The sequence below is a fragment of the Scyliorhinus torazame genome, chromosome 11 (genome assembly GCF_047496885.1).
Source record: "Scyliorhinus torazame isolate Kashiwa2021f chromosome 11, sScyTor2.1, whole genome shotgun sequence".
Taxonomy (NCBI): Eukaryota; Metazoa; Chordata; class Chondrichthyes; order Carcharhiniformes; family Scyliorhinidae; genus Scyliorhinus; species Scyliorhinus torazame.
The window spans coordinates 66,666,569-66,692,635 of NC_092717.1; the positions used below are offsets into that span (position 1 = coordinate 66,666,569).

Genomic DNA, 26,067 nt, shown 5'->3' on the forward strand with positions numbered 1-26,067 from the left:
TGTGTTGAGCTTCACTGGAACATTACAGCAGCGCCTGCAGTTCCTCCAGTTTGCGTTGAGCACCACTGGAACATTGCAGAAACTCAACGCAAACTGGAGGAACAACATCTCATCTTCCAGTTAGACACGCTACAGCCTTCCAGTCTCGACATCGAATTCAACAACCTCAGATGATTAGCTCTACCTGAGCCCCTGGTTGTAAGGGATTCACAATCAACATGGTGGAAGTTAAAGTCACTATCACAAATAACCTGCTTTTTTCACACCTTTTCAGTATCGGACTATCTCCGGGATGCAAGGATCTTTGGAAAATTACAACCAATGCATCCACTATCTTTGTCGCTGCTTCTTTTAGGATCCTTGGATGCAAGCCATCAGAGCTAGGAGAGCTAGGCTTAGCCCCATTAGTTTGTCTAATACTACTTCTCTATGATGTGGAGATGCCGGCGTTGGACTGGGGTGAGCACAGTAAGAAGTCTTACAACACCAGGTTAAAGTCCAACAGGTTTGTTTCGATGTCACTAGCAGGTGAATGAAGAGGTATGTTCCAGAAACATATATATAGACATTTTCAAAGATGCCAGACAATGCCAGACAATGCTTGGAATGCGAGCATTAGCAGGTGATTAAATCTTTACAGATCCAGAGATGGGGTAACCCCAGGTTAAAGAGGTGTGAATTGTGTCAAGCCAGGACAGTTGGTAGGATTTCGCAGGCCAGATGGTGGGGGATGAATGTAATGCAACATGAATCCCAGGTCCCGGTTGAGGCCGCACTCATGTGTGCGGAACTTGGCTATAAGCTTCTGCTCGGCGATTCTGCGTTGTCGCGCGTCCTGAAGGCCGCCTTGGAGAACGCTTACCCGGAGATCAGAGGCTGAATGCCCTTGACTGCTGAAGTGTTCCCCGACTGGAAGGGAACATTCCTACCTGGTGATTGTCGCGCGATGTCCGTTCATTCGTTGTCGCAGCGTCTGCATGGTCTCGCCAACATACCACGCTTCGGGACATCCTTTCCTGCAGCGTATGAGGTAGACAACGTTGGCCGAGTCCCCCACCATCTGGCCTGCGAAATCCTACCAACTGTCCTGGCTTGACACAATTCACACCTCTTTAACCTGGGGTTACCCCATCTCTGGATCTGTAAAGATTTAATCACCTGCTAATGCTCGCATTCCAAGCATTGTCTGGCATCTTTGAAAATGTCTATATATATGTTTCTGGAACATACCTCTTCATTCACCTGAGGAAGGAGCAGTGCTCCGAAAGCTAGTGACATCGAAACAAACCTGTTGGACTTTAACCTGGTGTTGTAAGACTTCTTACTACTTCTCTAGTGATGGAGATGGTATTTAATTCCTCCACTGCATTCCTTAGTATTTTTCAAGGTCTCTTCCAACATAAAAACTGATGCAAAATGTCTGTCCTCTGCCATTTCCTTATTCCCCATAACTATCTTCCCAGATTCATTTTCTCAGGAGCCTATGAACTTTGACCTCTCACTTTTTATATATTAAAGAAGCTCTTATTGTCAGTTTTTACGTTCCTCGCTAGTTTGCCCTCGTAGTTTATTTTCTCTCCCTTTATTGTAATTTAAGTCAAAAGAACAAAGAAATGTACAGCACAGGAACAGGCCCTTCGGCCCTCCAAGCCCGTGCCGACCATGCTGCCCGACTAAACTACAATCTTCTACACTTCCTGGGTCCGTATCCTTCTATTCCCATCCTATTCAAGAAGGCATACGGCATGCTTGCCTTCATTGGCCGGGGCATTGAGTATAAGAATTGGCAAGTCATGTTGCAGCTGTATAGAACCTTAGTTAGGCCACACTTGGAGTATAGTGTTCAATTCTGGTCGCCACACTACCAGAAGGATGTGGAGGCTTTAGAGAGGGTGCAGAAGAGATTTACCAGAATGTTGCCTGGTATGGAGGGCATAAGCTATGAGGAGCGATTGAATAAACTCGGTTTGTTCTCACTGGAACGAAGGAGGTTGAGGGGCGACCTGATAGAGGTATACAAAATTATGAGGGGCATAGACAGAGTGGATAGTCAGAGGCTTTTCCCCAGGGTAGAGGGGTCAATTACTAGGGGGCATAGGTTTAAGGTGAGAGGGGCAAAGTTTAGAGTAGATGTACGAGGCAAGTTTTTTACGCAGAGGGTAGTGGGTGCCTGGAACTCACTACCGGAGGAGGTAGTGGAGGCAGGGACGATAGGGACATTTAAGGGGCATCTTGACAAATATATGAATAGGATGGGAATAGAAGGATACGGACCCAGGAAGTGTAGAAGATTGTAGTTTAGTCGGGCAGTATGGTCGGCACGGGCTTGGAGGGCCGAAGGGCCTGTTCCTGTGCTGTACATTTCTTTGTTCTTTGTTCTTTGTATTCATGTATTTGTCAAGATGCCCCTTAAATGTCACTACCGTCCCTGCTTCCACCACCTCCTCCGGTAGCGAGTTCCAGGCACCCACTACCCTCGGTGTAAAAAACTTGGCTCGTACATCTACTCTAAACCTTGCCCCTCTCACCTTAAACCTATGCCCCCTAGTAATTGACCCCTCTACCCCGGGGAAAAGCCTCTGACTATCCACTCTGTCTATGCCCCTCATAATTTTGTATACCTCCATCAGGTCTCCCCTCAACCTCCTTCGTTCCAGTGAGAACAAACCGAGTTTATTCAACCGCTCCTCATAGCTAATGCCCTCCATACCAGGCAACATTCTGGTAAATCTCTTCTGCACTCTCTCTAAAGCCTCCACATCCTTCTGGTAGTGTGGCGACCAGAATTGAACACTATACTCCAAGTGTGGCCTAACTAAGGTTCTATACAGCTGCAACATGACTTGCCAATTCTTATACTCAATGCCCCGGCCAATGAAGGCAAGCATGCCGTATGCCTTCTTGACTACCTTCTCCACCGGTGTTGCCCCTTTCAATGACCTGTGGACCTGTACTCCTAGATCTCTTTGACTTTCAATACTCTTGAGGGTTCTACCATTCACTGTATATTCCCTACCTGCATTAGACCTTCCAAAATGCATTACCTCACATTTGTCCGGATTAAACTCCATCTGCCATCTCTCCGCCCAAGTCTCCAAACAATCTAAATCCTGCTGTATCCTCCGACAGTCCTCATTGCTATCCGCAATTCCACCAACCTTTGTGTCGTCTGCAAACTTACTAATCAGACCAGTTACATTTTCCTCCAAATCATTTATATATACTACAAACAGCAAAGGTCCCAGCACTGATCCCTGTGGAACACCACTGGTCACAGCCCTCCAATGAGAAAAGCATCCTTCCATTGCTACTCTGTGCCTTCTATGGCCTAGCCAGTTCTGTATCCATCCTGCCAGCTCACCCCTGATCCCGTGTGACTTCACCTTTTGTACTAGTCTACCATGAGGGACCTTGTCAAAGGCCTTACTGAAGTCCATATAGACAACATCCACTGCCCTACCTGCATCAATCATCTTAGTGACCTCCTCGAAAAACTCTATCAAGTTAGTGAGACACGACCTCCCCTTCACAAAACCGTGCTGCCTCTCACTAATACGTCCATTTGCTTCCAAATGGGAGTAGATCCTGTCTCGAAGAATTCGCTCCAGTAATTTCCCTACCACTGAAGTAAGGCTCACCGGCCTGTAGTTCCCGGGATTATCCTTGCTACCCTTCTTAAACAGAGGAACAACATTGGCTATTCTCCAGTCCTCCGGGACATCCCCTGAAGACAGCGAGGATCCAAAGATTTCTGTCAAGGCCCCAGCAATTTCCTCTCCAGCCTCCTTCAGTATTCTGGGGTAGATCCCATCAGGCCCTGGGGACTTATCTACCTTAATATTTTTTAAGACACCCAACACCTCGTCTTTTTGGATCACAATGTGACCCAGGCTATCTACACCCCCTTCTCCAGACTCAACATCTACCAACTCCTTCTCTTTAGTGAATACTGATGCAAAGTATTCATTTAGTACCTCGCCCATTTCCTCGGGCTCTACACATAGATTCCCTTGCCTATCCTTCAGTGGGCCAACCCTTTCCCAAAGTCCTTCTTTGCTGGATTCTGAATTTACCCTAGTCTTCGGGGTTATTGTAGTAATATCATGGTTCTGTTGTAATTCACCGACTGACCATCAGGAGTCTAATTAGTACATAAGTGAATGTTGAGTCAGGCGGCCTCATATTGACTGGAGAGCTGGAAGAGAGAGGTTGTTTGTGCATGATCATAAGGTTATTCATCTGATGTTTTGTATATAGTTGACCCAAAGTTAATATTAATAAATTGTTTATAGCTTATATCTTGAGATATAAATCAGGCCATCCGACAAGAACATTATAGCTATCACTGACATTTGCCCCCTTATATGATTTTCTTTCAACTTAATACTCTCTTAAACTTCCTTGATTAGCCATGGTTGGTTTATCCCTCTTTTTGAATCTTTCCTCCCGACTGAAATATACTGGTTCGCTAACATTTGTTTTTTTCCTAAAATAATTGTATGTTGATTGTGAGATCCCTTGCAACTTCCTTTTCAAAATTCCTTTTTTTTTTAGCTCTTACTCGCTATTTGCCACCCTTTGTTGTTTTTTGCGTTGTGCACATTTGTCCGCTCTGAGCTTTTTTTGTATATTTTAAGTTATCTATGACTGTTTTCATTTGGAAGTAGATGTCCTCAACATTCGGGGTACAAACTGGTTCCATATCACTCTTCATTGAACACCTCCTGTAATTTTACCCATTAACAGGTATATCCAGTTTATTGTGCACAGAAACAAAATAGTGCAGATGTTGAGACTCTAAAGTAAAATCAGAAAATGCTAGAAATATTCAGCAATGGATAAAGAAACATCGATATTTCAGGTTCCTGACCATTGTGCAGTATCACTGGTGGAGGCTGTGTTCTGGTCCTACAACTAGCATTGGGGCCTGCATAAATGTTAATAAGGCTGTCATCTCTATGGCACAGGATGCTTGCAAATCCATTTTGAGGTCAGCTCTAAAATTAATTAGTTTGGCCTTGAGCCCAATTTCACTAGAAGATTATTTAAAATGCAAGCATTGATAATAGTAACATGAAAATCATCAGATAATGTACCAGAAATCCAATTATCAGTGCAGTAGGTGCATTGATGCAACAAAACCTCATTCAATCCACAAATGTTTAAATTGATTCTGCAGAATAACCCCAACTTGTAAAGGAGCAAAACCAGAAACCTAATTGTGAATCATGATTTGATGACAGGTCAGTTTCATACTATGTAGTATAGTTAAATGTAGTAAACGCCTTGTTGGATTTTCTGTTGTTTTAAGTTTTCAGTAGAGTACTTACCAACTTCTCTAAATTCTGAACCTCCTTCACTTCACGTAATTCTTGCTCTTCAAAAACCTGCATAGATGTTGAAGCTTGAGACCAAATACTGCCGACTGACATGAGAAGCTGACTGTGAGAAAGGAATTCATGATAGATTAGAAGAAAGAATTGGAAGATACAAAACAAAAAGGATACTTTTCAATAATGGTTGAACCAATAACTGGTAGATATATCAGGAGCTATCAGTTTTATTGGTTTATTTGGGGCAGTGCGCGATAAGGATTTGTGAATTTAACCTGACATAAAGCAGAATATGTTAATTTATGGAATTATTGGATATCAATATTTTGGGGAGGTAAAGAGTCATCCAGACTGACCAGTTTGGCAGCCCTGGTCACGGCTCCCCTACCGCTGTCGCCGGACAGGTACTCCACCAGCCCGTTAGTGGGGGCGGCCCTGCGGATATGGGGCCAGTGGAGGAAGCATGTAGGGGGGTGGGTGCGTCTGTCTGGGCTCCAATATGTGATAACCATCGATTCGCCCCCGGGAACATGGATGGAGGGTTTCGAACATGGCGGCGGGCGGGGGTGGGGAGGGTGGGTGATATGTTCCTGGAGGGGAGCTTTGTGAGTTTGAGGGGCTTGGAGGAGAAATTTGGGCTGGTAAGGGGAAATGACTTTAGGTACTTACAGATGCGGGACTTTGTACGCAGACAGGTCCCATCCTTCCCATGCCTTCCGCCAATTGGGATCCAGGACAGATTAGTCTCTAGAGGAGAAGGTAGAGTCTCGGATATCTACAAGGTGCTCATGAAGGGGGAAGAGTCCCAGACGGAGGAACAGAAACTCAAATGGGAGGAGCTTGGCGGGGAGATGGAAGACGGGTTGTGGGCGGAAGCCCTGAGTAGGGTAAACTCAACCGCAACATGTGCCAGGCTCGGCCTGATTCAATTTAAGGTCGTTCATCGGGCCCACATGACTGTAGCTTGGGTGAGCAAATTCTTTGGGGTAGAGGACAAGTGTTTTGGGCATGTCCTAAGCTTAGGGGGTACTGGGAGGGATTTGCGGGGTTCATGTCCCGGGTGCTGAAAACAAGGGTGGTGATGAGTCCAGGGGTGGCAATTTTCGGGGTTGCGGAAGACCCGGGAGTCCAGGGGGAGAAAGAGGCAGATGTTCTGGCCTTTGCTTCCCTAATAGCCCGGCGGCGAATACTGCTGGCATCGAGGGACTCAAAACCTACGATGACCGAACTATGGCTTTCGGACATGTCAAGTTTTCTGGGTATGGAAAAAATTAAGTTCGCCTTGAGGGGATCTGTACTGGGGTTTGCCCGAAGGTGGCAACCATTCATCGACTTCTTCGCAGGAGAGTGAACGTCAGCGGGGGTGGAGGGGGAGGGGGGAGATTAGAGTAGGAGGGATAAATAGGCGGGTAGAATCTAGGGGAGCGGAGAGCGGAGCGGGCATGTGCAGTATGGTTTGATTGAAGTATTAGTTTCATATTGATATTTGCACATTTCTGATTTCTGTAACTGTTTACGAAGCCAAAACATACCTAAATAAAATTGTTTGTCTAAAAAAAAAAGTCATCCAGACTCAATCGGCATGATTCTCTAGCCTCGTTGCGCTCTTTCTCAAGTCCGCTATCCCGGTGAATAGCGGGAGAGGCCAAAAACGAGATCCGTGCCGGACGCCAGTTTGCAATACAACTGGCTCACTCTTCTGGGGAAAATTGGGATCTCGCTGTGGCGTGGCAAGAACCAATTACCACCACTTGAGCCCCATTTCCATACAATTGACGAGAGTGATCCATCGGCCTCCCGTCATTCAGCGGCCTCCCCAGCAAGTGTTCACGCTGGCGCCGATTAGCATTCCTTTTGAAAAACGAGAACCTGGCGGAAGGGCTTCTGTGGGCAGCCGAGGAGCTGAGTAGCAGAGGGTTTCCGGTGGGTGGTCATGGGTTGGCTCCCAGATTTCTCAAGGCTCTCTGAACATTTGCAGGACACAGTGAGCAGCCAACGTTGTGAACAGCCAGGGGTCTGTAAGTAGCACCAAAGGGGCATGTTTAAAACGCACAGTGCAGCAATAACAGTCTGAGCCATGCCACCCATGAACTTGGAACCAAGTCATTCCCCACTATTTGCCCCGGCCTGGGCAGCCACTTCCCCCAGCAAGCCTGACAATTTCAGAGAGTTTCTAAGAGTTTTCTTACCTTCTTGCTCCTCAACAGTCCTGTTGCACTAATTCGCGCTTGCATGACCTCCGTTAAAGGTGGGGGAGGGGGGGGGCAGAGTATTGCGGTGGGGTGAAGCATGAAGTGTCCAACCTAATAATGATATTAAAATCCAGGCAAATAACGGTTTTGCATGGACCCAACGGTGCGAGGTGCAAACTTTGACTTCGCCGCCAGCAAGAGATGTCAGAATCGCCGTTGGGTTCAAAACTGATTTTTTTCAATTTCTCCGCCCGGTTGCGATTCCCGCTTCCAACATGATAAAGCGGAGAATCCAGCCCGTTCTATTTTGTCATTTATTTTCAAAATTTATATGTACATTACAATCCATTCATTGACCAAAATGCGTTAAAGGGAAAAGTTGAAGGTAGAGAAACTAAAGACAAAAATCAAAATGGGCCACATTATATCATAATTCTAAAAGGGCAATAAATGTGAAAAAAAACACTTTGTCTCCATGAGGAGCATTTGTAATAAACATAGAACGATACAGTGCAGTACAGGCCCTTCGGCCCACGATGTTGCACCGACATGGGAAGTCAAAAACAAAAGCCTACACTATGCCATTATCATCCAAATGCTTATCCAATAAACTTTTAAATGCCCTCAATGTTGGCGAGTTCACTACTGTAGCAGGTAGGGCATTCCACGGCCTCACTACTCTTTGCGTAAAGAACCTACCTCTGACCTCTGTCCTATATCTATTACCCCTCAGTTTAAAGTTATGTCCCCTCGTGCCAGCCATATCCATCCGCGGGAGAAGGCTCTCACTGTCCACCCTATCCAACCCCCTGATCATTTTGTATGCCTCTATTAAGTCTCCTCTTAACCTTCTTCTCTCTAACGAAAACAACCTCAAGTCCATCAGCCTTTCCTCATAAGATTTTCCCTCCATACCAGGCAACATCCTGGTAAATCTCCTCTGCACCCGCTCCAAAGCTTCCACGTCCTTCCTATAATGCGGTGACCAGAACTGTACGCAATACTCCAAATGCGGCTGTACCAGAGTTTTGTACAGCTGCAACATGACCTCATGACTCCGGAACTCAATCCCTCTACCAATAGGCCTTCTTCACAACCCTATCAACCTGGGTGGCAACTTTCAGGGATCTATGTACATGGACACCTAGATCCCTCTGCTCATCCACACTTCCAAGAACTTTTCCATTAGCCAAATATTCCGCATTACTGTTATTCCTTCCAAAGTGAATCACCTCACACTTCTCTACATTAAACTCCATTTGCCACCTCTCAGCCCAGCTCTGCAGCTTATTTATGTTCCTCTGTAACCTGCTACATCCTTCCGCAGTGTCGACAACACCACCGACTTTAGTGTCGTCTGCAAATTTACTCACCCACCCTTCTGCGCCTCTAGGTCATTGATAAAAATGACAAACAGCAACGGCCCCAGAACAGATCCTTGTGGTACGCCACTTGTAACTGAACTCCATTCTGAACATTTCCCATCAACCACCACCCTCTGTCTTCTTTCAGCTAGCCAATTTCTGATCCACATCTCTAAATCACCCTCAATCCCCAGCCTCCGTATTTTCTGCAATAGCCTACCGTGGGGAACCTTATCAAACGCTTTACTGAAATCCATATACACCACATCAACTGCTCTACCCTCGTCTACGGGTTCAGTCACCTTCTCAAAGAACTCGATAAGGTTTGTGAGGCATGACCTACCCTTCACAAAGCCATGCTGACTATCCCTAATCATATTATTCCTATCTAGATGATTATAAACCTTGTCTCTTATAATCCCCTCCAAGACTTTACCCACAACAGACGTGAGGCTCACCGGTCTATAGTTGCCGGGGTTGTCTCTATTCCCCTTCTTGAACAAAGGGACCACATTTGCTATCCTCCAGTCCTCTGGCAGTATTCCTGTAGCCAATGATGACATAAAAATCCAAGCCAAAGGCTCAGCAATCTCTTCCCTGGCCTCCCAGAGAATCCTAGGATACATCCCATCAGGCCCCGGGGACTTATCTATTTTCAGCCTGTCCAGAATTGCCAACACCTCTTCCCTACGTACCTCAATGCCATCTATTCTAATAGCCTGGGTCTCAGCATTCTCCTCCACAACATTATCTTTTTCCGGAGTGAATACTGACGAAAAATATTCATTTTGTATCTCGCCTATCTCTTCAGACTCCACACACAACTTCCCATCCCTGTCCTTGACTGGCCCTACTCTTACCCTAGTCATTATTTTATTACTGACATACCTATAGAAAGCTTATGGGTTTTCCTTGATCCTACCTGCCAAATACTTCTCATGTCCCCTCCTTGCTCGTCTTAGCTCTCTCTTTAGATCCTTCCTCGCTACCTTGTAACTATCAAGCGCCCCAACTGAAACTTCACACCTCATCTTCACATAGGCCTCCTTCTTCCTCTTAACAAGAGATTCCACTTCCTTGGTAAACCACGGTTCCCTCGCTCGACGCCTTCCTCCCTGCCTGACCGGGACATACTTATCAAGAACACGCAGTAGCTGTTCCTTGAACAAGCTCCACATATCCAGTGTGCCCAACACTTGCAGCCTACTTCTCCAACCTACCCCTCCCAAGTCATGTCTAATGGCATCATAATTGCCCTTCCCCCAGCTATAACTCTTGCCCTGCGGGGTATACTTATCCCTTTCCATCACTAACGTAAACGTCACCGAATTGTGGTCACTGTCCCCAAAGTGCTCATCTACCTCCAAATCTAACACCTGGCCTGGTTCATTACCCAAAACCAAATCCAATGTGGCCTCGCCTCTTGTTGGCCTGTCAACATATTGTGTCAGGAAACCCTCCTGCACACATTGCACAAAAAACGACCCATCAAATGTACTCAAACTATATCTTTTCCAGTCAATATTTGGAAAGTTAAAGTCTCCCATAATAACTACCCTGTTACTTTCGCTCTTATCCAGAATCATCTTCGCCATCCTTTCCTCTACATCCCTAAAACTATTAGGAGGCCTATAGAAAACTCCCAACAGGGTGACCTCTCCTTTCCTGTTTCTAACCTCAGCCCATACTACCTCGGAAGAAGAGTCCCCATCTAGCATCCTCTCCGCCACCGTAACACTGTTCTTGACTAGCAGCGCCACACCTCCCCCTCTTTTGCCTCCTTCTCTGAGCTTACTAAATCACTTAAACCCCGGAACCTGCAACAACCATTCCTGTCCCTGCTCTATCCATGTCTCCGAAATAGCCACAACATCGAAGTCCCAGGTACCAACCCATGCTGCCAGTTCCCCTACCTTATTTTGTATACTCCTGGCATTAAAGTAGACACACTTCAAACCACCTACCTGAACACTGGCCCCCTCCTGCAAAGTCAGATCTGTGCTCCTGACCTCTATACTCTCAATCTCCCGTACCCTAAAACTACAATCCAGGTTCCCATGCCCCTGCTGCATTAGTTTAAACCCCCCCCAAAGAGCATTAACAAATCTCCCCCCCCAGGATATTTGTGCCCGTCACGTTCAGATGTAGACCATCCTGTCTGTAGAGGTCCCACATTCCCCAGAAAGAGCCCCAGTTATCCAAAATCTGAATCCCTCCCGCCTGCACCATCCCTGTAACCATGTGTTTAATTGCTCTCTCTCCCTATTCCTCACCTCATTATCAAGTGGCACGGGCAACAACCCAGAGATAACAACTCTGTTTGTTCTCGTTCTGAGCTTCCATCCTAGCTCCCTGAAAGCCTGCCTGACATCCTTGTCCTCTTTCCTACCTATGTCGTTAGTGCCAATGTGGACCACGACTTGGGGCTGCTACCTCTCCCCCTTAAGGACCCGGAAAACACGATCCGAGACATCACGTACCCTTGCACCTGGGAGGCAACATACCAAATGTGAGTCTCTCTCGCTCCCACAAAATCTCCTATCTGGGCCCCTGACTATCGAGTCCCCAATTACTAATGGTCTGCTCCTCTCCCCTCCCCCCTTCCCTTCTGAGCAACAGGGACAGACTCCGTGCCAGAGGCCCGTAACCCATGTTTTACCCCTGGTAAGTCTTCCCCCCCCCACAAGTATCCAAAGCGGTATACTTGTTACTCAGGGGAACGACCGCAGGGGATCCCTGCACTGACTGATTCTTCCCAGTCCCTCTTACCCATCTATCTCCAATCTTTGGTGTAACTAATTCCCTGAAGCTGCTATCTATGACCCCCTCTGCCTCCCGAATTATCATAGAATTTACAGTGCAGAAGCAGGCCATTCAGCCCATCGAGTCTGCACCGGCTCTTGGAAAGAGCACCCTACACAAGGTCAACACCTCCACCCTATCCCCATAACCCAGTAACCCCACCCAACACTAAGGGCAATTTTGGACACTAAGGGCAATTTAGCATGGCCAATCCACCTAATCTGCACATCTTTGGACTGTGGGAGGAAACCGGAGCACCCGGAGGAAACCCACGCATACACGGGAAGGATGTGCAGACTCCACACAGACAGTGACCCAAGCCGGGATCGAACCTGGGACCCTGGAGCTGTGAAGCGATTGTGCTATCCACAATGCTACCGTGCTGCCCCAAATGATCCGAAGTTCATCCAACTCCAGCTCCAGTTCCCTAACTCGGTCTTGGAGGAGCTGGAGATGGCTGCACTTCCTGCAGGTAAAATCAGCAGGGACACTAACGGCATCCCTCACCTCAAACATCCTGCAGGAGGAACATTGCACTACCTTCCCTGCCATGCCTCTAACTTCCAACCAAGTTCTGGTTAATAAATAAATAAATTTTTAAAAAATAATATAATATGGCACTTACCTCACACCAATGGGTCTTATTATTAGGTTAGAGGAGGAGGGCGGGTGGGAGACACTACACGTGTAGTGTCTCGGGTTTCCTCTCCACCAGAATTTATTGGTTGGGGGGGGGGGGGACCTTCCCAGAAGTCCGCGGGTCGAACTTCCGGTTCCCGCCTAATATTAAAAAAAAAACAGAAAGGAAGAACAGAATCGGGACCAGGTAAGTGTTTTTAAAGCAAAAACGTACCTCCCGACAGGCCCCTGCACTCCGCTCCCACCGAAATTCCGAGGACTGCTCCTGCAAGGCAAGTGTTTTTAAAGCAAAAACGTACCTCCCGACAGGCCCCTGCACTCCGCTCCTGCCGAAATTCTGAGGACTGCTCCTGCAAGGCAAGTGTTTTTAAAGCAAAAACTTACTTCCCGACAGGCCCCTGCACTCCGCAGGTTGATGGGTTAACTGCGCTGACATTCATTAACAGATATGATGTAATTGGGATCACGGAGACCTAGTTCCAGGGTGACCAAGGATGAGAACTCAACATTCAAGGGTATTCAATATTCAGGAAAGATAGAAGGAAAAGAAAGGGAGGTGGGTAGGGTTGCTGGTTAAAGAGGAGATAAAGAATCTGTATGTGTGGAGCTGCGGAACACCAAAGGGCAAAAACGTTAAGTGGGAGTTGTGTCAGACCACCAAACAGTAGTTGTGAGGTTGGGGATGGCATCTGATATTGATTGGGCTGATCAAACTGGTAGCAATGCGATGGAGGAAGATTTTCATGAATGCATAAGGGACAGTTTTCTCCATCAATATGTCGAGGAACCAACTAGCGAGCAGGCCACCCTAGACTAGATATTGTGCAATGAGAGAGGAATAATTAGCAACATTGTGGTACGAGATCCTTTGGGGGAAGAGTGACCAATTAAGTCTGAGACTAGGGTCCTGAACTAAAAAATGCTAACTTTGATGATATGAGACGTGCATTGGAGCAGATTTTGTCAGGTGTGTACAGGAAGGATTCCTGAATCAATATGTCGATAGGCCGACTAGGGGGAGGCCATATTGGATTTGGTGCTTGGCAACGAACCAGGCCAGGTGTCAGATGTCTCGGTGGGAGAGCATTTTGGTGACAGTGATCGCAACTCCTTGACATTTACCAAAGTCATGGAGAGGGATAGAAACAAACAGTATGGGAAGATATTTAATTGGGGGAGGGGAATTATACTGATATTAGACAGGAGCTGAGGAGCATAAAGTGGGAACAGTTGTTCTTGGGGAAATGCACAACAGCAATACAGGGGTTGTTTAAGGAGCACTTGATGCGGGTGCTGGATAGTTTTGTCCCACTGAGACGAGGAAGGAATGGTAAGGTGAAGGAGCCTTGGATGACAAGAGAAGGGGAGCTTCGAGTCAACAGGAAGAAGGAAGCTTATGTAAGGTTGAGGAAGCAAGGCTCAAGAGGGTTACAAGGTAACCAGGAAGGAACTCAAAAATGGACTTAGGAGAGCTAGAAGGGGGCTTGAAAGAGCCCTGGCGTGAAAGATTATGCGATAACTAAGAGGATGATCAGAGTGAGAGTAGGGCCGATCAGGGATAGTGGAGGGAACTTGTGCCTCGAGTCTGAAGAGATAGGGGAGGCTCTAAATGAATATTTTGCTTCAGTGTTCACTAGTGAGAGGGACCTTGTTGCTCATGAGAACATCGTGAAACAGGTTAAGAGACTCGAACAGGAGGATGTGCTGGAAATTTTGAAAAACATCAGGATAGATAAGTCCCCTGGGCCTGACCCAAGGTTACTACGGGAAGCGAAGGAGGAGATTGCTGCCCCATTGGCGATGATCTTTGCGTCCTCGCTCTCCACTGGAGTAGTAACGGATGATTGGAGGGAGACGAATGTTGTTCACTTGTTCAAGAAAGGGAATAGGGAAATCTCTGGGAATTACAGACCAGTCAGTCTTACGTCTGTGGTGAGCAAAATATTGGAAAGGATTCTGAGAGACAGGATTTCTGATTATTTAGAAAAACATAGTTTGATTAAAGATAGTCAGCATGGCTTTGTGAGGGGCAGGTCATGCCTCACAAGCCTCATTGAATTTTTTGAGGATGTGACGAGACACATTGATGAAGGTCGGGCAGTGGATATGGTGTATATGGATTTCAGTAAGGCATTTGATATGGTTCCCCATGGTAGGCTCATTCAGAAGGTTAGGGGGCATGGGATGCAGGGAAATTTGGCTGTCTGGATACAGAATTGGCTGGCCGAAAGAAGACAGTGAGTGGTAGTGGATGGAAAGTATTCGACCAGTGCAGGGTACAGTGGTGTCCCGCAGTGAGTTGGATGATCAGCCTTGATCGTGATGAATGGCGGAGCAGGCTTGAAGGGCCATAAGGCCTCCTCCTGCTCCTATCTTCTATATTATGGGGCCTCTGCTCTTTCTGGTTTTTATAAATGACTTGGATGAGGAAGTGGAAGGGTGGGTTAGTAAGTTTGCTGATGAAACAAAGGTTGGTGGAGTTGTAGATAGTGTCGAGGGCTGTTGTAGGTTACAACAGGACATTGACAGGATGCCGAGCTGGGCTGAGAAGTGGCAGATGGATTTCAACCTAGATAAATGTGAAGTGATTCATTTTGGAAGGTCGAATTTAAATGCTGAATACAAGGTTGAAGACAGGATTCTTGGAAGTGTGGAAGAACAGAGGGATCTTGGGGTCCACGTACATAGATCCCTCAAAGTTGTCACCCAGGTTGATAGGGTTGTTAAGAAGGAGTATGGTGTGTTGGCTTCCATTAAGTTTAAGAGCCGCAAGGTTTTGCTGCAGCTTTATAAAACCCTGGTTAGACCACACTTGGAATATTGTGTCCAGTTTTGGTCGCTTCATTATAGGAAGGATGTGGATGCTTTGGAGAGGGTGCAGAGGAGATTTACCGGGATGCTGCCTGGACTGGAGGGCATGTCTTATGAGGAAAGGTTGAGGGAGCTAGGGCTTTTCTCACTGGAGCGAAGAAGGAAGACAGGTGACTTGATAGAGGTGTACAAGGTGATGAGAGGCATGGTTAGAGTGGATAGCCAGAGGCTTTTCCCCAGGGCGGAAATGGCTTTCACGAGGGGACATAATTTTCAGGTGATTGGAAGAAGGTATAGGGGAGAAGTCAGAGGTAGGTTCTTTACACAGAGAGTGGTGGGTGCGTGAAATGCACTGCCAGCAAAGGCGATGGAGTCAGAGTCATTCGGGACATTTAAGCGACTCTTGGACAGGCACATGGACAGCAGTAAATTGAAGGGGTGTAGGTTAGGTTGATCTTAGATTAGGATAAATGGTTGGCACAACATCGTGGGCCGAAGGGCCTGTACTGTGCTGTACTGTTCTATGTAAATACAACCTACCTTGACAAATGTGTGCTGGCTCTCCTTGATTAACTCAAATGTTTCCAAGTGACTGATTTATTTTATTTCCAACTTAACTTTTTTTCTGAAACTTTGCCACCATTGGTCTTAAACTAACTGGCCTGCAATTATTTTTATCATTCTTTGAATAACTGTGTCAAATTGAACTCTCTCCAATCTGGCACCGCCCCGTTACAGCAGCCCGACCAACGTACCTCGAGAAGGTTGGAACCTTCAAGCCTTTCACTGGGTGGGAATCTCCGTTGGTTGACACCGGAATCGGAAAACGCGATTGGCGGAGAATCGGTTTTGACACCTAAATCGTGGTGGGCGCTGGTTTCACACCAAATCATAATTCTCTGATGCCTCGGCAGCAGCAGCAATGCGTTTCACTCCTCACGTACTGTAAACGTTGTTGGCATATTATTAGCGGGCCTGACCCGTTATTCTCTGGGGTCCCACGATTCTCCGCCTCCACTGGGGTGAATTCCCAACGGCAAGGTTGTGCTTTTAAAAATCAAGAAATAGGCACAGTGGCTGATGAGGGAGAGAAAGGAGGTCGTACACGGACAGGTGCGACCGTGGGCTGCCGGTCCTGACACTGGCCGGGTTGGTTGGAGAGAGGGGGCCTCTGAACATAGAAGTGCTCCCACACCTGCACTCCAACCCCCACTCACCCACCTCCCGCATCCCAGACCCCACCCTCCACCCCACCCTCTGCCATAGGCACACCCCCCACAACAAACCCACTGGTGGGCATTATGCAGCCAGCTCAAGGACAACGCCCACTGTAGTCCCTACAGGGGCCACCGAATACTGCTGGCATGTGCAGTGCCAGCCGACAGTACCCCTGGCAGCAGGGGTGGGCACCAGGACAGAGGCCCCCACGGTGCCGGGCACCGACGGGGCCAGGGATGCAGAGATGTAGAAGGGGAGGGGGAACATGCCGCAGTACCAATCGAGGACACCATGTAGCCCGTTGGACCTGGTTGGGCAAAGGGGTATGCACCATGTTCACATTCCTGCCTTTCACCCCCTACACCCAAAATACAGTCATAAATGGTGGCCTTGTTCCTCGTCCCCACAGCTTAGGGATGCACTGCAGCTGTACGAGCTGGAGTTGCTCGAGGAGGAGGAAGCTGCAACAAGGGAGCCTGCCCCAGAGGTACCGGAGGCAATCGGTGAGGATGGAGAGCCGGCTGCCCAATAGGCAGAGGAGGAGGTGCAAAGGACCTATCATTCGAGGATCTGCCGAACCGGCATGTCCTCTAAGAGCAGGGGAACAGTGTGAGGGGCACCCTCTCCCGGTGGCAGTCAAGGTGAAAGTTGCCCTGAACCTCTACTTCCAGGCGCCACATGGGGAACGTGTCCGGTATCCCACAGAGCTCTGTGTACAGATGTATCCACGCAATTATGCAGGCCCTGAATACCCAGTCGGCACATCCATTTCAATGTGGACCGAGCCCACCAGGATGCCTGGGTTCGGCAAGATGCCTAGGGTCCAGGATGTATGTTGCCCTACGGGCACATGTAAATGACAGGCCGCTCTTAACAAAGTGAAATGGGTTCCACTCGATGAACGTGCAGCTGGGGTGTGACCATCAGATGCACATCATGCACGTCTGCACCCGATACCCAGGCACTTTGCATGACACCTTCATCCTGGCAAATTTGACGATTCCCGGCCTATTCGAGGCGCACCCCCTTGTGCGGAGTTGATTCCTGGGCAACAGGGGTTGTCCACTGCGGTCATGGTTGATGACACCTATCCGGAGTCCACAGACTGATATAGAGATCCGCTACAACTTCGCTCATACAGCAACCACGGGAGTGGTGCTTCAGCATCATGAAGACGCGGTTCAGGTGCCTGGACCGCTCCGGAGGGGCCCTCCAGTATGACACTGAAAGAGTACCCTGCATTGTGCCAACCTGCTGCTGTCCTCCACAACATTGCGAAGCAGAGTGATGATGTGCTGGAGGAGGGTGAACGCCAGTCCTCGTCCAACGAGGAGAAAGCAGGGGAGGGAGATGATGGGCAGGACGTGGCCGGCACAGAAGGCCGCACAACATGAGCGCTAGAGCCAACACGCACGGATCGCTCTGATCACCTCCAGTTTCACCGACTAAGCTGGTGACTGGCCAGGGGCACAGACCTCACATCCCACATCCCAACTACCCCCCCATTCCTGCAACCCCCTCAGTGATACAGAAATGCCGCGCTACCGGGCTGGTTGGCGGCAACAGCGGGTTTAGTCCATGGGGTGGAGGATGATGACAACCTGCTCTGCGATGAGCTCTGGTGTTCCACATCATTTCACAACATCTGAATCCTGCCCACGGTAGCACTTTCCACCGTCCACCTGGGCTGATCACCTTCATGTGCGCTGGCCATTATATCACTTGCGGTGATGGAGGTGGGGATGGTGGGGGCGGGACACCCGAACGGTGAGCACGAGCTGAACTGCGGTCCCTGAGCCAAGCCCACACAATGTCCGCCCATTAACCCCTTCCCCCAACCTGGCCCCCTCTGTGGCCAGCCCAGGCCACCCCACCCCTCACACCCTTCTGACTGAGCACCGAGGCAGGTTGTAACATTGTGCACAGGTATTTAATGTGAAAACATATATACAGATATGTGCCCAAGCCCTATCACTAAACTGTGCCCTGCACCCGTGCTAATTAACTTGAGCCTACTTTTCTGGCTTAACAAGCCCTAATGCTACATCTAGGTGGATCCCCCAGGTGGTACATCCCCAGACGGTGCAGGAGGGGGGGGGGGGGCGGCCGCTGCGATTCCCGCCCGGTGACCTGCCGCCATTTGACAGCCGTCTTCTTGGGCGACATGGCCTGGATGGGCCCATTGCTGCTTGGGTGTCCCAGGTGGCGTGCTACTGCCCTGTTCTGCCTGTTGCCCACCAGATGCGCCAGGGCAGGAAGGGCAGGGGAAATCTGAGGTGCTGCGGTGTTCCGTCACCTTCTCTGCGGGAGTTACCAGTACAGGCTCCATCACCTCTGCATCCTCGGGGTGCCTGATGGTCCCTTGGCCAGTCGATGTGACCAGGGTGCGAGCAGAGCTATCCCGAGGCTCCACCTGGTTCTTCCAGAACTGGAGGCCCACTGCAGTCTCAACCACGGTCTGCATTCTCGGGGCCATGGAGCTCCGTCTGGGACTGCGTCACATCACGCTGTGACTGTGCCACCACCTTCTGAGTCTACCACATCAGCCAGGCTGCGCCATCTCCCTCTGGGACTGGGCAACCTCCCTCTGTGTCTGTGCCACATCGGGCAGCACCTGGGCAATGCCACCTACGCTCTCAGCCATGGCCCGCTGTGCCTGGGCCATGCTCAGGAGCGTTGCTGTACCATCCAGTTGGCTCTGGCACATGGATGCCTGTGAGAGGGCAACCCTGTCCTGGGGTTCGGCCACCGCCTGCACAGATTGCCCCAGGCATTGGACATGCTGATCCACGGCCGAAACCCTTGCCCCCAAAGCCCCTACTACGGACACTACCCGTGCGGTGTTGGCCTGCATGGCAGACGCCACCTCCTGCTCCCGCACATGGTTGGACCTCTCTACCTGTGCCTGTAGGTGTTGGATGCTTGCCGACAAACCCTCACGTAGGCCCTGGCTCTGCGACTGCATCGCCACAACCGATGGGATTGTCCGTTCCAGAAGCCCAAAACCCACCTGCATGGCAGCTACTCCCAAGGGTCAGCCCACCTTCCGACTGTCCACGCCTCGGGAGTTCCTACCTCGACCTGATGTAGCAAAGCAGCTGTGTGGTGTGCACCAGATGGTGACCCAGAAGCCTCTTCATTGAAATGCCCAACCGATTGAGTGTTGGAGGGTGTTGAGACAGCTGTGACGGGAATTCTGTGTCATCCCCGGACTCGAGCTCCAGGTTTCCTGGGTTTCGGGTCGATGGCTCTGGTCTAGTGTCGTCCTCATCACTGGTCGGCACATGGGCGGGGGGTTGCTCATGTTGTGACACTGGCTTGGAGCGGGGGACACCAGATGCACCCGCCCCATCACCAGCAGGTATGCAAGACTCAAGACAAGACGGATGATTAGACTGTCGGCTCAGGGAGGATGGGGGTGGTGTGGAGAGAGACTGGTGTGGGATTGAGGGTGTGGGGGTGAGGGTGGTATGGGGGTTGTCCTGTTCAGTGCACTGGCCGACATGAATGATATACTACAGAACATCTAGGGCTGGGTTTGAAGTCCCCATGTCGGTGTGAAAACGGGGGTGTTTTTCACCAGCAAAACTGGTGCATAACGGCTACTGATTCCTTGTTCCGGGGCGGGGGTAGCAGCCAGGCAGCATAGAGCTCCTAGCTCTAGCTGCTGATATGGCCTGGAGAATTGCCAGATCCGTGGCCGTGCATGCACACGGCGGCAGCCGCGCCGTGCTTCATGGCGGATGCCACTCGTGGAACCGGCCCGCAAAAATAGTCCCCCACTTCGGCTAGCTCGCGCGCCCTTCACCGCCCCACCACAGTGCCACCAGCCCCGAATAATGTCCCCCCTGCCCGCAGATCGGCCCTCCCCTGACTGTGGCGGCACTGGACTGAGTCCGCAGCCGCCACGCTGAGTTCCCGACGGGGTGAGACCATGACAGTCCCACGCCGTCAGGAACTCGGCCAGTCGGGGACGGAGCATCGCGGGGTGGGCCTCGGCCAACGTTCGGAGGCTGTGGATACAGCGCGCAGCATACTCCTAGCGAAAGCAGCGCCATCCTCGATTTTGTTGTCATTGGGGATTCTCCGCCCCTTCGCCGAATGTGATTTCGGCATCGGGAATCGGAGAATCTAGACCCTAGTTTTTGAGTAGTTAAACTAATTTATTGTGAAACAACAGCTTGGTAAAGATAACTGGAATAAATATATAACAAACTACGAACACTGACTAAACATTCTAGAGCTACTGCAAAATACATCTATCCACCAGCATGACTTACTCCCAACTCCCCGAGGCAGAGTTACATGGTCGGTTTACATTGCCACCTGGTGGTCAGATCGTGTACATTATTATATCCAGGATTGCTTATGTATATCATCACTGGTGAGGGTAGGGGTGAGGGTGAAGATGGTGTTGGGATGACTTAACACACGTGTCACGGGGATCCAAGGCTAAGCAGGGTCTCACTTCCTCGCCCACAGCCGACCTCCACCCCGTCAACTTCAGGCGCGTCAACCACATCTGGGGCTGGTTTAGCACAGAGCTAAATAGCTGGCTTTTAAAGCAGACCAAGGCAGGCCAGCAGCGCGGGTTCAATTCCCGTACCAGCCTCCCCGAACAGGAGCAGCAGCCTCACCGGAATGTGTTGACAAGGGGCTTTTAACATTAACTTTATTTGAAGCCTACTTGTGACAATTGATGTGTTGGGTACTCTGCTACACAGACAAACCAACACGGTTGCGAATGGTACAACTCAGTTTTAGTACTAACATTTATTTACAGTGGTAAACTGGTTACTGAGGTTCGATCATAACCCAAGAATCTGTGGACCTATTCCTAATACTATCTTGTAGTGGCACTCAGCACATGGTGGATGTCTGAGTGGCTTGCTATGAGCTCTGTGCCCTGAGCTGTCTCCTACTGGAATGCCCAGGAAGTGTCGTGTTCCCTGTTTTGTACTGTGTATGCTCTTGCCTGTGATTGGCTGTGGTGTTGTGTGTGTGTTGATTGGTCCGTTGATCTGTCCATCAGTATGTATGTATGTTTGTGCTCTGATGTTTACCAGAATATCATGACACCCCCCCTTTTTTACAAGAACCTGTGCCTATGTGGTTATAAATAGAGATGTGTACCGAGTGCAGCTGAATGTGTGTGTGTGCAATATCTACAGCATGTACATGGGGCTAAACTATATACAAGGGGCGATGTCGGGTGCAACATAACAACGAGGTTGTACCATAAACAAAGAACGGGGAAATGTTGAATGACAAAACAAACTCCTGTAATGACAAGGAAGAACAGAAACATATTAACACAGTGGTATCATGAGTTCAATGTACAAATAGGCTCATAGGTCCAGTCTAGTAGGTGGGCGACGAATTTGGGTTGACCGTTAGCGTGGCACACCATTCATCGCCTGGATTGACAGTGTTCACTTGCAACGGCTGGTGGATCCTGGCTGGAGACATCCGGTTCCCATCAATGACCACAACACGGAAGGCGTCCCGGTCGTCTGTGTCACTGGTCTGGATATCATCTGGTCGTGACTCGTAGTAAGGAGGCTGAATGGTCCGCACGTCCCTGCGAGGTTGTCGGAATTGGGGAACATTGGCAGGTTGAGCTGCTCGACAGGAGGCAGCGTAGTGGCCCAGCTTGCCACAGCGGAGGCATTGTCGGTTTCTTGCGGGACATTGCCGCTTTAAATGTGCGGCTCCACAGTTGCCGCACGTCGTGACGTCAAGGTGTTCGTTGCGCCACCGCGCATGCGCAGTTCGGTCTTGCGTCAAGTGCGCCTGCGCATCACGTCCCTCTGTGGCAATGTCGTTTTTGGCGCGCACAAACGCGGGAGGCCTCGAATAACGCGCGAAATGGCCGCCCTCGTCCAGTCCGCAGGCCGGGAGGACCCGTTCGGCCTTGTGGGACGCCTGCCTCGCCGATCCGGCCGCGTAGGACCCCTGCCGCGCCGATTCGGCCGCCTGAAATTGGGAGTAGTGGCTAGTCGCGTTTTCATGCAGGACACAAGCTTCGATTGCGGAGGCTAGGGTGAGGCCTTTAATTTTTAAGAGCTGCTGGCGTAGGGTGCCCGAGGTGACCCCAAAAACGATCTGGTCCTGAATCATGGAATCGGAGGTGGTGTCGTAACCGCAGGACTGCGCGAGGATACGGAGATGCGTAAGGAAGCCCTGCAGGCGCTGCTGGAAGAGATACCTCTCGAAACTCTCGTTGACCTCGACGTTGGTCGAGTTTGAGAAGGACCGTCTTGTACTTGGTCTTGTCCTCTCCTTCCGCAAACACCAGGGAGTTGTAGACATGGATGTCGTGTTGACCTGCCGTGGAGAGGAGGATTGCGATCTTTCTGGTGTACGAAGCGCTCTCCTTTTCATTGGCTTCCAGGAAGAGCTGGAAGTGCTGTTTGAACAGCTACCAATTAACGCCGAGGTTTCCAGCGACTTGGAGCGGCTGCGGTGTGCTGACGGTGTCCATGCCGTAGGATGGCAGATTCCGGAGGATTCGTAGGTAGGTCCCACAGTTACTCCTGGTACTATGATGTGTTGGGTACTCTGCTACACAGACGAACCAACACGGTTGCGAATGGTATAACTCAGTTTTATTACTAACATTTATTTACAGTGGTAAACTGCTTACTGAGGTTCGATCATAACCCTTGAATCTGTGGACCTATTCCTAATACTATCTTGTAGTGGCACTCAGCACATGGTGGATGTCTGAGTGGCTTGCTATGAGCTCTGTGCCCTGAGCTGTCTCCTACTGGAATGCCCAGGAAGTGTTGTGTTCCCTATTTTGTACTGTGTATGCTCTTGCCTGTGATTGGCTGTGGTGTTGTGTGTGTGTTGATCTGTCCATCAGTATGTATGTATGTTTGTGCTATGATGTTTACCTGAATATCATGACAACAATAAGCGATTTTCATTACATCTAGGATCGCTGCTCAGCCACAGTGATGGACCTCAGGTCTGGTGGGACCCTCTAGTTTTCTCCCGCTCCTGCTCCCAACGGTTATAGGCAGCCTTCTGCTGAGGGGGGTGGGGGTGAACAGTAAACGACAGTGTGAGGCAGTCCGATGCATGCAGCCCAGGGGAGGGGAAGCTGGTGGCCTCATTGGCCAGGGCACCCGGCCATGGCAGTCAGTATGGGTGCCGGCAGGTGGTGCAGGCTGGGTATTCGGCTGCCCTCCTGGTGGGGAGAGCAGGGATCATGGATGTGTGGAACGGTGTTGGTGCCAGGGGCACAGTGCTGCCTACTCACCCTGGCCGCCCTGAGGAGGTTGTGCAGTTTTTTTCCTGTACTGTAGGCCAGTCCGAACGATGTTCCTCATGGCGCTGACTGCCTCTGCCACCTGGGCCCAGGCACGACGAACAGCGTTGGCTGGCAGCCTCCTTCCCAGAGGAAGCTGCAGCCTGTCAGCCTCCTGAGTGTCAATTGCGAATCCGGAGAATCCCGAACGGTTTCTCATTGGAATCGATTGTGTTCCACATGGTGCCAGTGCTAGCCCCTCAACAGTCACTGAATCGGTCCAGGTGCAGCTTCAGTTTTGCTGTCGTGGAAGTACACAAATCCTGCCCCGGCATCATCTCAGGAACTGAGGATCCAGCTGACTATCTTAATGAATTCCTCCCACAATGATCTGGAGCTGAGATGATTGGCCTCCAACAAGCACAAATATTTTCCTTTGTGTTCGGTATGACTCCAATCAATGGAAAGTTTCCCCCCTAATACTCATTGACTTGAGTTCTGTTAAGATTCCTTGATGCCACACTTGTTAAAATGCTGTCTTGATGTCAAGGGCAAGCCTCATTTTAGATAACCCACTGCACCAGCAATTCCCACCTTCTGGAGCCCTAAGGGCTAATTTTTGGGGAATACTTGGTTCAATCTTGAGTGTTAACCTGTTAAAATTCTGTTTCTTGCAATAAAAAATACAAGTTAAAAATCGAACAGAAAATGTTATTTTATCACCATCTCATTCCATTAATGTATTGACAAACGATTCCCTATTAGAGTATGGCATATGAACTCACTCCTTAGTCTCCTCTTTGATGATAAGGCTGTTGAGCATATTCCTATTGACATTTAGCAGCTGTCTATTTGGTAGATCAGCTCGTTTTGCGAAATGAGACGCAGTCTTTGGTTTGTGTTTCTCCTCTCGGGGTATCTGCGGGACATTTTTAGGCTGTTGGAAACATTGCAGGAACATAATTAGATGAAAGAAATACACTGAGATTATTCTTTTCTTTTTGTGTAATGAGATCGAATATATAATATATAAACAGTAGGACCCTGGGAAGCATACTGGATCAGAGGGAATTTGGTGTATATGTACACTAATAATAATAGTAATAATAATTGCTTGTCACAAGGAGGCTTCAATGAAGTTACTGTGAAAGCCCCTAGTCGCCATGTTCCGGCGCCTGTTCGGGCAAGCCGGTACGGGAATTGAACCCATGCTGCTGCCTTGTTCTGCATTACAAGCTAGCTGTTTAGCTCACTGTGCTAAGCCAGCCCTTCTAGTCCCTTAAGGTAGCATGGTAGGTGGATATATTGGTTAAAAAGGTAAATGGTATACTTGCCTTTATTAGTCAAGGCATAGATTTCAAAGAGCAGGGAGACTGCTGGAACTGTATAAAACGTTGATTAGACCACAGCTAGAGTATTGAGTGCAGTTCTGAAATCCACATTAGAAGGGCTGTGATAGCACTGGAAAGGGTGCAGACGAGATTTATCAGGATGCTGTCTGGGCTGGAGACTTTTAGCTATGAGGAGAGACTGGATAGACTGGGGTTGTTTTTCTTAGAGCAGTGGAGACTGAGGGGGGGGGTGACAGATTGAGATGTACAAAATTAAGAGAGGCATATGTAGAGTAGACAGGAACAAATACCAAAGAACAATACAGCACAGGAACAGGCCCCTCGGCCCTCCAAGCCTGTACCGGTCACGATACCAACCTTGGCCAAAACCTTCAGCACTTCCTTTGCCATATCCCTCTCTACCCATCCTAGCCATGTTTGTCAAGGTGCCTTTTGAACGCCATTAATGTATCTGCTTCCATAACCTCCCCTGGTAATGCGTTCCAGGCACTCACCACTCTGTGTAAAAAATCTGCCTTGCACACCTCTGAACTTTGCCCCATGGACCTTAAACCTATGCCCCCTGGTGACTGACCGCTCCACCCTGGGAAAGAGTACCAGCCCATCCACTCTATCCATGCCCCTCATAATCTTTAAAGAAATTTTTTTAGAGTACCCAATTAATTTTTTCCAATTAAGGGGCAATTTAACATGGCCAATCCACTTAACCTGCACATCTTTGGGTTGTGGGGACGAAACCCATGCAGACACGGGGAGAATGTACAAACTCCAGCCCCTCATAATCTTGTAGACCTCTTTCATGTCACCCCTCAATCTCCATCTTTCTGATGAAAACAGTCCGAGCCTAATAAGCCTCCCCACATAGCTAACACCCTCCAGCCCAGGCAACATCCTGGTAAACCTCCTCTGCACCCTCTCCAAAGCCTCCTCATCCTTCTGGTAGTGTGGCGACCAGAATTGTGCGCAATATTCCATGTGCGGCCTGACCCAGATTCTGTACAACTGTAGATGACTTGCCAGTTTTTATACTCTATGCCCCATCCAATGAAGGCAAGCATTCCATATGCTTCTTTGTCCACTTGTGTTGCCACCTTCAAAGAT

The 26,067-nt window shown here is 49.3% G+C and overlaps 1 protein-coding gene across 1 annotated transcript in view; it reads right to left on the reverse strand.

Moving 5' to 3' along the window:
- LOC140385928 (regulator of G-protein signaling 22-like) overlaps positions 1 to 26,067 on the reverse strand; it is a 927,092-nt gene that overhangs the window by 441,371 nt on the left and 459,654 nt on the right. Inside the window, exons 11-12 of the mRNA XM_072468579.1 lie at positions 24,400 to 24,551; positions 5,331 to 5,442 (exon numbers count right to left, since the gene is read on the reverse strand). Coding sequence (XP_072324680.1) covers positions 5,331 to 5,442; positions 24,400 to 24,551 — 264 coding nt within the window. The remainder of the gene's footprint in view (positions 1 to 5,330; positions 5,443 to 24,399; positions 24,552 to 26,067) is intronic.